Source organism: Ctenocephalides felis, unplaced genomic scaffold, assembly GCF_003426905.1.
Source record: "Ctenocephalides felis isolate EL2017-DRISC unplaced genomic scaffold, ASM342690v1 CF-g0.4_SCAFFOLD_03571, whole genome shotgun sequence".
NCBI classification, from domain to species: domain Eukaryota; kingdom Metazoa; phylum Arthropoda; class Insecta; order Siphonaptera; family Pulicidae; genus Ctenocephalides; species Ctenocephalides felis.
Window position 1 is genome coordinate 23,403,235 of NW_020539725.1, and position 16,591 is coordinate 23,419,825.

The 16,591-nt window shown below is 27.3% G+C and overlaps 2 protein-coding genes across 2 annotated transcripts in view; both read right to left on the bottom strand.

Annotated features, from left to right (window-relative positions):
• LOC113385817 (structural maintenance of chromosomes protein 3-like) overlaps window positions 1-13,542 on the bottom strand; it is a 14,967-nt gene extending 1,425 nt beyond the window's left edge. The window contains 25 exon segments of the mRNA XM_026623647.1: window positions 33-138; window positions 140-247; window positions 345-513; window positions 579-723; window positions 726-766; window positions 3,388-3,524; window positions 4,881-5,096; window positions 5,172-5,337; window positions 5,401-5,564; window positions 7,059-7,221; window positions 7,450-7,661; window positions 7,921-8,079; window positions 8,973-9,131; window positions 9,551-9,697; window positions 9,757-9,856; window positions 9,973-10,100; window positions 10,174-10,255; window positions 10,510-10,739; window positions 11,172-11,417; window positions 11,613-11,780; window positions 12,136-12,261; window positions 12,343-12,501; window positions 13,016-13,155; window positions 13,228-13,342; window positions 13,428-13,542. Coding sequence (XP_026479432.1) covers window positions 33-138; window positions 140-247; window positions 345-513; window positions 579-723; window positions 726-766; window positions 3,388-3,524; window positions 4,881-5,096; window positions 5,172-5,337; window positions 5,401-5,564; window positions 7,059-7,221; window positions 7,450-7,661; window positions 7,921-8,079; window positions 8,973-9,131; window positions 9,551-9,697; window positions 9,757-9,856; window positions 9,973-10,100; window positions 10,174-10,255; window positions 10,510-10,739; window positions 11,172-11,417; window positions 11,613-11,780; window positions 12,136-12,261; window positions 12,343-12,501; window positions 13,016-13,155; window positions 13,228-13,342; window positions 13,428-13,442 — 3,601 coding nt within the window. The 5' untranslated portion in view covers window positions 13,443-13,542.
• Window positions 13,543-14,547: 1,005 nt separating this feature from the next.
• Window positions 14,548-16,477, bottom strand: LOC113385029 (charged multivesicular body protein 3). The gene is made up of 6 exons (XM_026622831.1): window positions 16,333-16,477; window positions 16,191-16,251; window positions 15,832-16,011; window positions 15,719-15,759; window positions 15,454-15,627; window positions 14,548-14,934 (listed from the first exon to the last, which is right to left on the bottom strand). The coding sequence occupies exons 1-6, from the start codon at window positions 16,375-16,377 to the stop codon at window positions 14,785-14,787; spliced, it is 651 nt and encodes a 216-aa protein (XP_026478616.1). The 5' UTR covers window positions 16,378-16,477; the 3' UTR covers window positions 14,548-14,784.
• Between the last annotated feature and the right edge of the window lie 114 nt (window positions 16,478-16,591).

Sequence of the window (16,591 nt, forward strand, 5' to 3'; positions counted from 1 at the left end):
ATTTGGAAAATGAATACTATTCAATTTTATACAATTAATGTGTGTACTGTCATCCTCTACGAAGTCTTGAGCTTCTTCCATTGTAACACATTCTAAGTGGCTTACTTTGTTCCTGCATTTTACACCATAAAATTTATTTGGCATGTTCCAATAACTCTGGCCTGAATGTGGTTGTTATGAATTGAGCATCTGCAGATAATTCATGTATCATATCAGCAACTGCTTTTCTGTGTTGAGCATCCAAAGCCTGAATCATAGAGAATACAATTACTAATTGTTTTTATAAGCTTCATCACTGAATTATTGAATAAAGTCAAGTAAATATGATTAAAAAGTAGACTTACTTGGTCTATTTCATCAAACAAATAGAATGGAGCTGGGTCACATTTTTGGATTGCAAAAATTAATCCTAAAGCAACTAAAGACTTTTGACCTCCTGAGAGCTGATTCATTTCTTTCATTTCAGCATCTTCCTCGGTGAAAGATACTCTAATAGCAACTCCAGTAAACGCAAAACAGTAAATATAATAATAATTAATGAATTTAGACTTACTAACAAATTGTATTACTATTTGTAATCAACATGCCTTAGGAATGCTTTATCAGCTTCTTCTTGAGTAGTTTTCATAATCAAACTTCCATGACCAGTAGGAACAAGTTTTTTAAAAACTGATGTAAAGTATTTTGAAAATTGACGGAATGTAAACTGAATTGCTTCTACCTACGCTGCTCTAATGTTTCCATCAACTCTTTAATTTTCTCACCTCTATTATAAATGAATAAATTAATGTATATGAAATTGATAAATGAATATAAACATATTTAAATTATATATATTATATATATTTATATATATATATATATATATTAATTGTTTAATATGAACAAAACAGCACTCAGATTTGTTTAACCACAACTTTATTTTATGATTACAGACGTTCGAGACCATGGGTGGTCTCATCTTCAGTGTAATTTCAAAAAACAGTTACTATATACTACACATCTTTAATAATTTATTTAAATTTTATTTAATTTTTGGTATACAAAAAACACCAACTATTCCTTGCAATGCTTGACACAGTAAGAAGAAAACATTTAACACTTACAGAAATATTCTAAACAAATTTGAAGTAGTACTTATATAGTGGAGACAGAGAGGGTATCATTATAATGTAAACAAAAGGAGTGCTATCGCATACAAAAATCGATTAAAAATGAAAAAAACAAATTAATTTATTGAAAAGAATAAGATAAATGAAAAATTTATAAATTATTAATGATGTTTATATAAGTGTCATGTAAAATATTTGTGTCGGTTCTTAGATTTATGCTATTGTTAGTCCGAACTATTAACATTGATTCTGCCATGCTCCTTTTAAATAAGTCTTTCTCATGGGAATAAAATTTGGGGATTGTCAAAATCAAACTTATGGTTGTTGATATTAGCATGATCCACAAGTGTACTTTTAAATTTTTTGTTATCTATTTTTTCACATTGTAATTCATGTTGCCTGAGTCTCTTTTCTAAGTTCTGGCAGGTCTGGCCAATATAAGAGTGCTGTTTTGTTCATATTAAACAATTAATATTCGTTCCACCATATCATAAATTCTAGATTATATATATAGATATATATATATATATATATATATATAATATATATATGATTTAGTAGTAATTTTGATGTTGAAATATATGAGTGAGTTCTTGAGGGCGATACATCAAACAAAGAAAAGCCAAGAGATTTATAAAATAATCTTTATTTCCAAACGTTTCGACATTCATTTAATGTCATCATCAGTGGATCTAAAACAGTATGAAAATTAGCATATCTAGGTAATTATAATATATGTGGATTTGTAAAGTAGTAACTATACAATAAGAGAAAAATTAACAAATAGCAACACTTAACAACAAATCAAATAAAAAGATAGGAAAGGTAGTAGAGACTAGAATTAAATAAATAATAAAAGTATAGGCAAAAATATTTAAGTACACTCATATAAACTTTTTTTAAATTTTTCTCTTATTGTATAGTTACTTTACAAATCCACATATATTATAATTACCTAGATATGCTAATTTTCATACTGTTTTTAGATCCACTGATGATGACATTAAATTGAATGTCGAAACGTTTGGAAATAAAGATTATTTTATAAATCTTTGGCTTTTCTTTGTTTGATGTATCGCCCTCAAGAACTCACTCATATATATATATATATAAATATATATATATACAGTAGAACTCCAATTATCCGAACTCCTACTATCCGAATCGCCGATTATCCGAATCACTTTCAGAAAAAAAAATTGTCCAAAAAAAAGTGCGCTATTATTCTTCCACTCGCAAAGCCAGTGTAGGCTTCTATATATTATTTAAATATTTATTTTATTTTGTTTATTATTTAAAGCATGTGAAAATATCATGTTTCTTCTATTTAATTCAATAAAAAAATAGTGCAATATCAAAACGGAACTTTTTTTCTCTCCAATGGCAATTTTTAAAAAGAAACTCCGATTATCCGAATATTTGATTATCCGAATGGGTCCCGGTCCCCATTAATTCGGATAATTGGAGTTCTACTGTATGTATACATGGTCTGTTCAAAAGTACCCGGAATTACTAATAATTAAATTTCGCGGGTCTGGAGTGTCTGATTGTCAAATTTTTTTTTTATTGTGTTGGTATACATGCCCCTAAAGTATGATGAAATTTTCAGCTATATTCACTGTTTACTTTGTCTGTGGTAGTCGCTAAGGTTCGACGTGTTTTTCTGAGCTCGGCGATTTTTACAATGGAAGAATTGAAAAAGTCAAAGAATTTGTATTAAATTTTGCGTAAAAAATGAAATAAAGTGTTGCAAAGTGCAAAAATTCACCAGATATGGCTCCGTGTGACTTTTTCCTATTCCCAAAGTTGAAGAGACCCATGAAAGGACGGCGGTTTTCCTCGATTGAAGAAAATCGCCGAGAGTGCTCAAGGACATATCAAAAAGTGAATATCAAGGGTGCTTCGAAAATTGGAAAAAACGCTGGCATAAGTGTATTATATCTGGGGGGGACTACTTTGAAGGGGACCACATTAATGTAGACAAATAAATAAATATTTTTTTGAAAAACGAAAATTACGAAAACTTTTTGAACAGACCTCGTATATGCATATATATATGATATATATATATATATATATATATATATATGTGTGTGTGTATAGGATAATTATTTTGGGCATAAATAATCTTTAGGTTGTAGTTAATCATTACATGACATTAGATAAAGATTTATCGCTATAATAACAGAAAGTGCTATCATAGGATAGTTATCCTTCACATGCCATCATATTGAATTTTTTACAATTGTAGCTAAATGTACACATGAATACATACCCAATTGTCAGCTCTTCATGTCTTTTGTTTAACTTCTGTTTTTGCTCTGAGAAACTTAAATATTGATCCATAGCTTTTTTATTTACATGAGTATACTTTTTAAGATTTTGATTTGCTTTCTCCAGCTCTTTAAACAACTAAAACCAATTCACACTTCATTATGAATAAACAAATTTGCAAAATATAAATAAGGCAAATGTAAAGTAAACTATGATTTTATGCAATAACTCATCAACTATGAATTGTTGTTTTAATAAAAAGAAAGATAGGAGCATTAACAGGGGCATTGAAAAGGATCCACTCTTTCGTCAAAAAAATAAAATACTAATTCTTAAAACGCAAATAATACCTATAATTTTATATGGAATAACAACATGGAGCCAAACAACTAAAGCTAACCTAAATGACATACAGAGAATAATGAATAAAGCCACAAAAATAGCATATAATTTTCCACATCTAACACCCACCAAATACTTACAGAGAGAAACAAATAATCATTCACTAAATAACATAGAGAAATGCAAACTAATACACAAAATGAAATTTAACCGAATTAAAACAAGCGCAACAATAAACATAAATCAAGATATACATGAACACTACACTAGAAAACACAACAATTTTCACATTGAACACAATACAAAAAAGAATTTGAGAGAAAATGTCATATGAAGTGCTAGCAAAATATATAACAAATTACCAAACGATATTAAGATGACCAGTGATGACGATAAATTAAATAAGGAAATTGAAGACAACAAAGACTGAAGAGTTATATATAAGATATTTTAATTATATATAGATATTATATTAATGAAATAGATATTATAGTCAAATGAAATGTATATATAATAAGAAAATTGTTTTTCATAATCTCTCATACCAGGCACCTCTGCCTGACAGATATGAAAATGTATATATATATAATATATATATAAAAAAAAAAAAAAAAATATATATATATATATATATATATATATATTGAAATATGTGAGTTTGGTGTTGATATATATTTTGATGAGTTATTTAGAAATAACTCATCAAAATATATATATATATACATATAAATATATATATATATATATATATATATGCGAATGGTTTTTCAGCCACAAGTCGAAAAACTAAAAACAGAACGTAAATATAAATCTTCTTCAATATGTTTCGAGCTATTCAATAAAATACAATACATTTGTATTTTAGCTGAATGATAGGCTAGCAGAATAGCTCGAAACGTATTAAGAAGATTTGTATTTACGTTCTGTTTTTAGTTTTTTGAATTGTGGCTGAAAAACCATTCACATTATGTTTCGAAGTTAAAATAAACAATATCAAGATATATATATATATATATATATATATATATATATTCATATACATATATGTATAACAGTGTGTGTGTGTATGTTTGCAGGTATATTATATAAAATTCTTTGTCATAGAAACCAAATGAATAATTCATTTTTCTATAACTTCAATAAACTACTTACTTGTTTAAGACTCATGGAATTAAATTTCTGATAAGCCTCGGGTTTTGGCAATGTTCCCAGCTGTGATATTTTCTCAGTATATTCTGTAATTTTTTCTTGCATCAAGTTTAACTTTGATGATAATTTTTCTATGCTTTTTGAATCTTCTTCAATTTTTTCTTGAGCTTCATGTTCTTTTCCTTTCCATTCATCTAATTCTTTTTGCAAAGATTTTTGCTAAAAACATTCATAAAAAAAAATTAAAGTTATTTACCAGAAAATTATAATAAATATTATAAATGTTATACTTACAGCTCTTACAGCCTTTTGTAATTTGGATTCCATGCTTTGTAAGTCTTGATTTACTTTATCTATTCTGGTTTCAGCAGCTGCAAGATCTGTTCCACAATTCGCCAATTGTCTCTTTCTATCTTCTACAGATATTTCTTGAAGCGCTTGAACTAATTCTTCTTTTCTCCTAAAAATGAAGAAAACATGTATAATACAAATATATTGTATAGCAATTAATATTAATAAAAACCTTATTAAATTATTTGTTAAGAGATTTTCTAATTTATTCTTATTTGCTTCCAAATTCATACGCATACTGAAAGCTTCTTTATTTTCTTGATGTAAACGTCTTATATCATCATTCAGTGTGTCAACCTCTCTTTGATCTTGCACAGATAATTGTTCAAGTAATTCCTGTTAATAAATAATACCAATTCATAAGCATACAGACCATAGGATTAGTCAATGTTAAGCAACCTATATTGTAAAGTTACATTCAATAACGAATTCATTCTTTATTACCCTAACCTTCGTCGGACCCGACCCAGTCCGACAAGTAAGATATAAATCAACGCTGTCGGACTTATTCCGATATAAAAAAATGCAACGTTATTCCTTTGTCGGATTTCTTATCACATTAGACTCATTGACACATACTATTAGTCAACAAGGTTTGAAGAATATCAGCCAGAAAAGAGTATTTGCAATGTAAAAATAAATGCAGAACTTTGAAAATGCAAAGTATGCCTCATATTCATCTCAAATACTGCCGGAGTTGCACCAAAACGTTCTTGTTCAAAACTTGTTGCACTATATGTTCTTGTTGCCGGAATACAACTATACGTTCATGTTCAAAAACAGGATGAATGTTGGGACTGGCAGATGATAGGGACAGCTATTATACAGATATGACAAATGTGCAAAAAATAAACATATGCACAATATATTTTCATTCATATAGATTTTAATGCATTATAAAATGCATAACTTTTTAACTTCCCGCAGGGTAAGTTATTGCAATCATCCAAAAATCAAAATTGAAAATTTTTGCATTTCTTCAAGTTTTGAATATTTCTGAACATTTTGTCATGTATGTATGGATACCATTTTTCGTCCATGTTTTCAGGCACACAGATAAACCGATTGGAATGGTTCAAAAAAACATTTGATTCCTATTGATAGGAAAATGTGCTGATTAGTTTTCAGCAAAGGCAGGTCCAACCATTTTGGATATACAGAGCAAAGAGTGCAGAAAATATAAATCGAGTTTTTGAGAAAACTGAGCAACGATTTGAATGATCCAAAAAACATTCAATTCATAATGATGGGGAGAAGAGGTGATTAGTTTTTGCCAAAGGCAGGTGTGCAGTCGTTTTGGAGATACCGAGCTAAATGTGCTAAAAATTGCAGTTTTTGAGAGAACTTAGCATCCGATTTGAATGATTTAAAAACCTTTCTGCTTGTGTTGATAAAGCATTGCCAGCCCAAAATTTTATCTCTAATTTTTTTTTTTCAGAAAATGTTTTTTTGTATATCAAAAATAATTCAGATTTTAATTTTAATTCTGGCTGAAGTTCTAAAATTAGCTCACTTATATACTTCAAATAAATAATTTTAATTTTGTAATTTATTTTATACAATTCTCAAAAATTTTAGATTACAGTATTTATAATAATCTATTTGAAAACATTTTATATTCCTTGAATATTTCATTACGGTATGGAAAGTTTCAGCAATTTGCCTTAAGGCTTGATGCCATACACAACTAGTTTTTATAAAATTGTAGATGTTGAAACAATTATAGGAATTCCCATATTAAATTAAAAGCATTTTAAATTTTTTAACTAATGTTTTATGTAGTAAGATAATAAAGCAAGCTTAGCTATTAATGAATCAATATTAACCAACCTGATGAAGCTCAGATTCTAGTCCATCTTTTGTGGTTTGCATAGCTTCTAAATGAGCTTTGCATTGTGCAAGAGATCTTTCCTTTGGATTTCTGAATCTCTGAATACTATTTAATTCCTCCCGCATCAAACGAATCTCAGTAGTAACTTTATCATAGATATCCCTGGAATTAGTTGAATTACAAATTACAGCCTTGTTAATTACCCACTTAACTTAGTGTTTCTGACATAGCATTTCTATCTCAAGAATATGTAATAACTTTCAGAAGATTACTGTTTTACAGAATGTATAAATAGTAATTTAAATTTTTCTTCTAAACTAAAATATAACAAACATTCAAGTAAAATATTTTTTACAAAATGAAATGATAGAGATAATTTATCTTACTAACTTAGAGTTACTCTGTTTAGTTTCTGTCTTCTGCATTTCAAGAACAATACTATTAATTTTAGCTTCTGTTGCTGTTAGATTTTCTCTTATTTCCATTAAATCCTTTTCTGTTTGTCGTATAGATTCCATGTACTCACTCCTTGCTCTTTGCATTTCCAAGCGTGATCTTGAAGTATTAAAATACCCACCGGTCAAAGAACCCTTTGAAGATACCTGTAATATTTCTTAGTTAAAATTTCAATAATTTTTCCAGATCTTATCATTGGTCTATTATAAATCATAAAGTTAAAATGTATGAGGAAACATTTCCATCTTCAAATTTTCATCTCCAAATTTATTTTCATAAAAAAATGCTATTTATTTTTTACCAATTTTAAAAACTAATAAAAAAACATTCTATATTTCATAAATCAATAAAATTTACAAGGCTTAAATGTTCTAAAAACTTCTTAAGGTACTAGCTGAATCTAACCTGATCTCCATCCAGTGTAACACAGTCCAGACCAGTACTCTTTGCTAAATCAGTGGCTTTCTCGAGATTTCGACAAATCAATGTTTTACCAAAAATGTATCTTATGGCTTTATCATACTTTTGATCATACTTCAATTTAGATACCATTGGCAAAGCATCCTGCAAAAAAAAAATTATGGTCTTCATAGTATCTATAATACAAACCTCTTTCATTTATCCAAACATAGCATCCAATTTTATCTGAACTTATTTATTTATCACTTTATTTTATATTTTCTTTACTAAACTTGCAAAATGCATTACTTCTGACATACAAGAAAAAGTAAAAACAAAGCATGCAAATGGTACAAATTAAAGTTGTTTGAAATTATGCACCTTATATGGTCAAAGTCAAAACATATTCTTGAAAAATTATCAGCCAACTCATTGAAAATAAGGCAATAATTTTTAAAACATAATTATTTTGCATATTTAGATTCCAAATGTGTGTCAACACTCAGCAGTTGTCAAATAAACATACAGAAAATTATAATAAATTATCCATTCCGTTCATAAAAGAAAAACTAATACATAGATCCAGAATTTTCTTTATCCTAAATCGAAGTTCAAATTTTCGTAATTTAGTACTAAGTTTTATGTGTTGCAAAAATATAGTAAACCTACTAAATGACAAATCTGATAAACCTATAAAAATCAACATAATTGAAAAAAATATGAAAATAATTTTATTCATTTCGATCATACTTATAATACTTATAATTATGTTGTCCTTAGAATTTTTTTGTCATTTATTTAAACCATCATTTTATTAATTAACATATTTCTTCTAATGTAATAATGAATAAAGTTAATTCTAATAAACAATCAATAATATTGGATATTTTGCTCAAAAAAAAATCTCTGCTGACTTTCTTTGCATACAAAATATGTGAATACACAAAATATACATGACTCTAAATGAAATACATGACTTACAGTCATGTATTTCAGGCAATCTCAAAGTTAAAAATATATATAATAATATGCATTTAGAATAATATTTATATCTTTACCTTGTTATTGGGATATTCTTGAGGCCTAACTTGTAGTCGATTTAAGGGCATAAAAGTGACTTCTCCAGGTAGTTTTTGATTGTTCATTTCTTTTAGAATTTGTGTGCCAATTTTATCGGATTCCACAATATGATGAAACAATCTATTACCTGCAGTAACCTGTGATTCATTAAGATTTTTTTCAATTAAATATTAAATTTTCAATAAGGTGTTAACATGTAATAATTTTCACAAATTTTGTAAAGAAGATATTAGCTTCTACAACCAAAAAATTTAAAGAATTATTTTTTATGATTGTAAACAGTTTGGTGGAGAAAGTTAAAAAAGCATGCATTCGTATGGGAATGAAATCTTGCCACTCATGCTATTTACTTAAAAAAAATTCGGTTTAGTCAGTTATTATTCTTATTAAGTCAATTATTTACATATATTAAGAAGTTCATGCAACTTGCTTTATTGCAACATTTCAAAAATAGATTCAGTCCTCATAAAAATATGATCAAAAAATCCTTTGTTAACAATAAATACATGCATATATGTCCAAACAGAAATTAACAGCACAATAAAATAATACATACTTCTACAGCAGTATAAATAGACTTCTCACAACTAAAATTTTCTATGACTGGTCCATAATAAGCTTTAGTTATTTCTGCTGAAGCGCCACCTCGTTGAGTAAAAGTCTCTAATACCTTGCGTACACTATCACGTCCATTTAATATAGGCTGAAAAAATTTGTTGTTTTTTAGTTATCTTAACTTTACATACCAATGAAAAATGATACCTTTCCAGCCATAGATCTTAAACTCTGATCTGCTTTTGCCAAATCTTCTTTGAGAGATGATAATGACTGAGTTAATGTAGATTCCTGACGCCAGAGATCACTGTAAAGTGAAAAATGTGATAATTAAAAGTATTTTTGCATGTAACACCATTTTTAGTAAAAATGCCTAATAAATCATATCAAAAATTAATTTGAATTCACATTAGAAAAACTCACTTTCTACTAGCCTGATGTGTGTCCTTCTGTTTCTTCAGTTCATAGAATATTTTATTCTTTTCATCTATACTAGATCTTTGTCTTTCACATTCTGAAGTTTGTTCTAAAATTCTGTTCTCTAGTTCGGCCTAAAAATAGAATTACAATTCAGAAAAATATGTCATATGCAAGGTATTTTCCTCAGAGCCAAAGTTAACTGACTTGTTTCTCTGCATCACGTTTCAAATCTTCATTCAATTTATTCTGATGATCCTTCTTATCTTTTATTTGTTTGTTAAGGGACCTAAAAAAAAAAAAGTTGATAAAAGATGCTACAGAATTTGAGAATGAAAGCTAGGATTATGAATGTAAAATAAATTTTTGAAAGAAATTTTTGTTTTTTATTGATGTTATGGCCGATTATTAGACTTTGTTAATACATATGTCAACATCAAATTCAGAATCATACAATATATATATATATATATATATATATATATATATACATATATATATATATATATATAAGTTAATGAAAATATACTAATTAAAACTTGCTTCAACTCATTTTGAATCCATCTATCTCGATCATCTTTACTAGTAAATTGTGTTCCACGTCCTTGTTTGGCATACAACTCTTTTCGCTTTTGTTCTTTGAGTGCCAATTCCCTGGTACAAGCATCCTCCTTTTTCTTCATCTCATCATACCGAGGTTTTAGGTCTTCAAGTTCTTTCTCTTTTTCAATTATTGTTGTTGTCAGACGTTTCAACTCTGCTTCAGCTCTCAACTAAAATGTTAAAATCGTAATATTACATAATGGAAATTTAAATGTGTATTCAAGTATTCAAAATTTTTGACAATTTGAGAAATTTTGAACCTTTACAAAATTGTGAAAAAAGCAAGCAGGTTTTTTTCAATGATTAGAAAGTTTGAATAAAAACTATTTTTTTTTACTTAAATTTTCAAAAAAAATGCTAACCCACTTTCAAAACCATTATATAACAATTTAATAATAATAGAACAATGAATTTATAAAAGAAATAAATTAAAATTTTCAATATGTTTAAGAAAGTTCGACTCTATTGATACAATAGTTAAAGTTGCTTGTTCAGTATTAATTTTATATACAAATTATAATTTGTAATTTTTAGATTAAAACCAAAATTAGTTAAACTTTAAACATTAAACTTTTCAAATGTAATTTAATGGAGAGTATTACCTTCGATGTGTTATCACCTTGAACTTCATCTTGCAAATCTCTAATTTGTAAATCTAATTTAGTCTTTTCTCTAAGAATTTGCTGCTGTTCAGCTGACAACACATCTCGCTCTTCTTTGCATGATGCTACTTCCTTCTTAATATCCTTCAAAGATTTAACTATAGATTTTATTTTATCTTGTGCATCTGATACCATTTTATTGTATTCTTTCTGAACTTTATCTGAGTTTTGATGTCTTTTTTCAAGCTAAAAACAAAATCTGATCTATTAAAGTGCTTCTTGTATAAACTGTTACAAACAAAATCAATAAATTAACATTTCCAAGCAGGTATAAATGGATGTTATTAGTCAATTAGTGTAATAAAATAAGCTAATAGCCGGGTAAAGTAAATAATTTGTACATTTTTCTTATAATTAGGGAAATCATATTTAGACACTTACCTCCTCCATTTTAGCTCTCGTCTCATTAAGCTCAGTTTCATGAATTTTAAATTCCAATACTCTTCTTGTCTTGTCCCACTTTTGATATTCAACTAGTTCTTCTTTCTCATCTTCTAGTGTTTTTAAGCGATCATCAATTGTTTTCAAATATTCAGCAATTTTCTCAATCTAATCCAAATGTATTTAACAATTATTGAGTAAATTAAATTATTAAAACATATAATAACAAGAAATACAATATAAATATCGCAAATGAATAAAATGAATAAATAATAAAGTTAATAAACGTTTATTAATTATTTATCAGTTATGGTGTTCACTTACACAATTTTAGTGTTTTATAATAAATTTTATGTTTTTGTGTTTTTCCTGGTTTGATTACTGAATGATAACACATATTAAGTGTTGAAACACTTAATAAATAACTCTTCTATATTAACCCCTTTTTTAAACCGACAATTGGGCTGCTAAATTACTTCAAATATATTATATATTCTGAGATACATGAATTATTGTTAATTACCTTCCCTTCCGTATCTTTCAAAATTGCCATTGATTCCTCTCTCCTCTCATCATACACACGAGTTCCTGCTACTTCTCGTAATAATTTTAATCTATATGCATCTGGTGCAATAGCCATTTGGTTTATCTGAAACAAATTTTAAATATATGCTAAAGCAATTAAAACAATTTTAGTATTTTCTTGTTATTAATAATGTTTTTCATTTACCTTTCCCTGTCTCACAATGTAGTATGGATTAGAATTAGAAAACCCTGCAGATTCCAATAAATTCATCACTTCTGATCTTGGAACCAATTTTTTATTCAGATACAATTGATCTTTCTTTGATCCTATAACGCGCCTTAGAGAAATTTCATCCTTCTCAATCTAAAGTGTTTATAGTATTTATTATAAGATTATTGTAAATAGAAATAGTAAATAGGAATGCTGCTACAAAATCAAATTTAACACAAATTTAAATAGAATCATATTAATAGTCTTTTCAAGTTTTAACATAATAAAAAATTCAAAAATAATTTACAACATTCAAAACAAATATTAAAAATTTCCTTAGTTAATTTGTAGTAAATTAAGCTTATGAAAAAGCATTTTCCATTAATTAAGCAAACAAAATTAAATATCAATTCTGTGATTGAAAACTTATTTTGAGTAGATAAAAGATTAGAAATTATATTAATTTTGCAATTTTTATGTGTGATTAAAATCATGTCACAGAAAGTTTTCTACATTATTGCCGAAAATGAAAACTGACAATGTTAATTGTGTTAATTTTTCTTTTAACGAAAAGAGACAATATCTTTTCTGACTTTAAAGTCTTTTTACAAAACAATTCCAGCACATAATTTGTATACACATATATCATATGTATTTTTCTATTTACCGGTACACGATTATCCGAATTATCAAAAACTATTTCAACATGGGCTAAGAGTACCCTAGGTCCAGCACCCTCATGCAAATAGGCTTGTCTTTGGTCTGGTCTTAGATGACAGAAATCATTACTTAGCACAAACTCAATAGCTAAAAATGATTTCACTTTTAGTGCAAAAATAGTAAGATCAACAATTAAATTTTATTGGAAGTGTATTATACCAGAAAAGAAATTGCTTTTTCCAGATCCATTTCGACCAACAACTACATTATGACGTTTATCAAAGGGTTCAACAACAGTTTGTTCCCTATAACTTTTGAAGCCTTGTATAATAACCTATAGAAAAAAACAAGTTATGCAAAGTTTAAATGTGAAAAAAATGTATGTCACAAATATGGATTTAAAAAAGATTAAAAACTACCTGCTTGATATGCATATTGAACAGGACATTTACTCAATTTAATAAAAAATTTATGTCAGAACAAGTGCACTAATAACGAATACTAAAAAAGTTTTCACCTCGGTTTAGTATTCACGTACGCAAAATATCAAAATATGCATATCAAAATAAATGGCGGCATATTGACCATAAACAATCATTTAACCTACGCCATAGAGACTCATTTGATATGATTTGATTTGATTTCTGACTCGTTAGGGTTTGTTCGATAGGTTTTGTTAAAAAGAAAAAAAAATGATTCGATAAAGATAATGTAGAAATTGTTAATAAAATAATAAATAATTGTTAACCATAATGCCATAGATGCATCCGTAATGCAGATTTTATATTATATTTTTTGTTGGTTGCTCTGCATCAATGGTTGAATTTAAATTAAAATTGCTAGGAGAAAATATAAACTTTATCGTAACATCTGATGATATCATAAAACAGCCTCAAATCTTGATGCATTTTGACCTTAACTATAATATGACCTGAATAAAATGAATGAAAATATTCCTAATATATATATATATATATATATATATATATATATATATATATATATATTAACAAAGTCTAATAATCGGGCATAACATCAATAAAAAACATGAATTTCTTTCAAACATTTATTTTAAATCCATACGTTTCGGCTATAATCCTAGCCTTCATTCAGTGGAAACTAAAAATAAAATTAAAAACTAAAACAATTGAATTGGAGTGAAAAGAAAAAAATAAAATAGTAATTAGTACTTACAATTAGTTGATCTTAGTGTTAAATTGGAAAATTTTAATAATTCATGGTATTAGGATATGGTAATGCACTACACTATGTATTATAATTTATATAATATATATATATACATTATTTTCATATCTCAGTCAGGCAGAGTTGCCTGGTATGAGAGATTATGAACTGATATATTAAATACAAATTTTAATAATATTATTAAAGAGTAAATTATGACTTTATTACAAAAAATGTGTGAGAGAATAATAGCAAAGTAAAGTAAGTAATAATACTATAAAAAAGATAAATATATGTTTTTATTGGCTTTATAAACAAGTACATTGACCATAAATACATGTTACACTCATAATTAAAAGCTATAAGCGTTAGTATCTTTTATTGGGCCACAGTGCAATACCTTTAATCTGGTGTGTACAGTATATAGATAGATAGAAAATAAATATAGATATTAAACTGTGTTTAATTAAATATTTACAACATATAATTTATAAATATATGCTTAGAAAAATACTTGTAGCAGCATTAAAATTAACATATCAAGCATTTGTTTTCATAAAAATTAAAAACTGTTTCATTTATATGATGAAACTATGATCGTAAGGCTTGCAGGCGACTCTGCATTTCTTCTAAATCTTCTTCTGGTACATTATCAGCTTCTTTGGATTCTGAAGGTCCTGCTTCTGCAATGGGCGGAGCTGGGGCCTCTCCCAATTTGCCAGCAGTTAATTCCCACAGGACCTTACACAAAAATTTGATTTGCTCATAATGTTAAATTAGATCAAACTTGTAAGATAGGATAGCTAATATGATTTATTGATAGATTAAATTAAGTGGAAACAAATTTCCATTTTTGTTTGCATCTAATAAAAACCTTGTCATAACAATTTGATATGTATCTTTCATATACATACAAAATTCTGGAGTCATGGTGTTATGTGCCATACTTCGAAATGGCTCAAATGATAATTATTAATATTGAGTAAAACCGACAAATGGCTAACCTCTATTTAGCCCCAACAATAAGTGGAAAGAATTGACCAACCCTCACATTTTTTTAAATTTTTGAATCATGTTTTCATTTAATGTTAATTTGACCTAGTTTTGCATTTATTAAACTTTAATAAAATCATGTACTTCAAACTTCTAGTGTTGTACATTTAAAGAAATATAAATATTTCAGGAAAAAATACTATTTACATATTAGTTTTGGCAGGGATAGAAAAAAGTCACCATAATAATAATTAAATAAACATTAACCTTATCAATCTCAGACTGCGCTTCATCTTCAAGTTCATCTTGATCTTCCAAGCTATCCATTGTCTCTTCCATCATTTCTTCAATAATACCAGCTTTCATCATTTCTTTGGATAAATCCCTCATCGTTGCGGCAACTTCAGGTAATTTTACTAATGCTTGCATTGCTTGCATTACCTAATATTATTGTGGTAACAGATTACTTAGAAATCCTCTAAGCTATTGAATTAATTGCTAAAATAATACTATACTATGACAAAATACATACCTCAGTAGATTTTGATAATGAGCCAGCAACACGTAAAGTAGCTAAAATAAATTAATGAAAAAAATACTTATGTAATAATTAATTACTTATATATTTATATTTTAAAATCTAACCTAATTGGTTCTTCATTTGGAGTTGTACTGAATTCAGATGTGCTTTACTAGTATGTATTTTATTTATAGCTTTTCGAGATCTAATCACCTCTTTGGCCAAAATTGTGCAAACTTGTTTATCATTTTTAGCTGCGGCATCTTTTAATGATCTCTTAACTTTTTCTTCTTCACGCTGTATTGCTAAAATATGAAATGGAAAATATATTGTGATTTTCTTAACTCATATTCATATTCAATTTCATAACAATTTACTGAAAATTAAATATATCTCAATTGTCATATTGCATTAAGCATAATCTATGTTTCCCCACATTAAGCACATTTAACAATTAATTAATGATAGAAAATAATTACATTACCTCGTATTTGTCGATCCAATTGATAGCTTTCCTTCCTCAATTTGTGAGTCCATTCATTTACCTTGTATGTATTATAAGCAATATTACATTTCAAAAAAAGATATAAAATTAATTAACAACATGGAAAATAGTAAATAATTACCATTTCTTTAGGATTTCTTTCCGGTGATTTACCAAAAAGCCCCATTTTAATAAGTTATATGAATTATTTCAAACACTTCTGCATTAAACATAATTGACAGTACAATTTTGTTTGACGTTTGACATTACGATATTATGTTTCCTCTCTTGCACGTTGGTAGTAAATAACTAACGGCGGTATTAGTTTTAATGCTTGCCGATAGTGTCGTGATAATCATTTTAATTTAGATTCTCTTCTTTTATCTATGAATGGAATGTCA

Coding starts and splice junctions, on each gene's coding strand:
- LOC113385029 (XM_026622831.1), bottom strand. CDS start 16,377: ATGGGGCTTTTTGGTAAATCACCGGAAAGAAATCCTAAAGAAATG. Junction 16,012..16,190: donor ATTGGATCGACAAATACGAG/GTAATGTAATTA, acceptor TTCATATTTTAG/CAATACAGCGTGAAGAAGAA. Junction 15,760..15,831: donor CCAAATGAAGAACCAATTAG/GTTAGATTTTAA, acceptor AATTTATTTTAG/CTACTTTACGTGTTGCTGGC.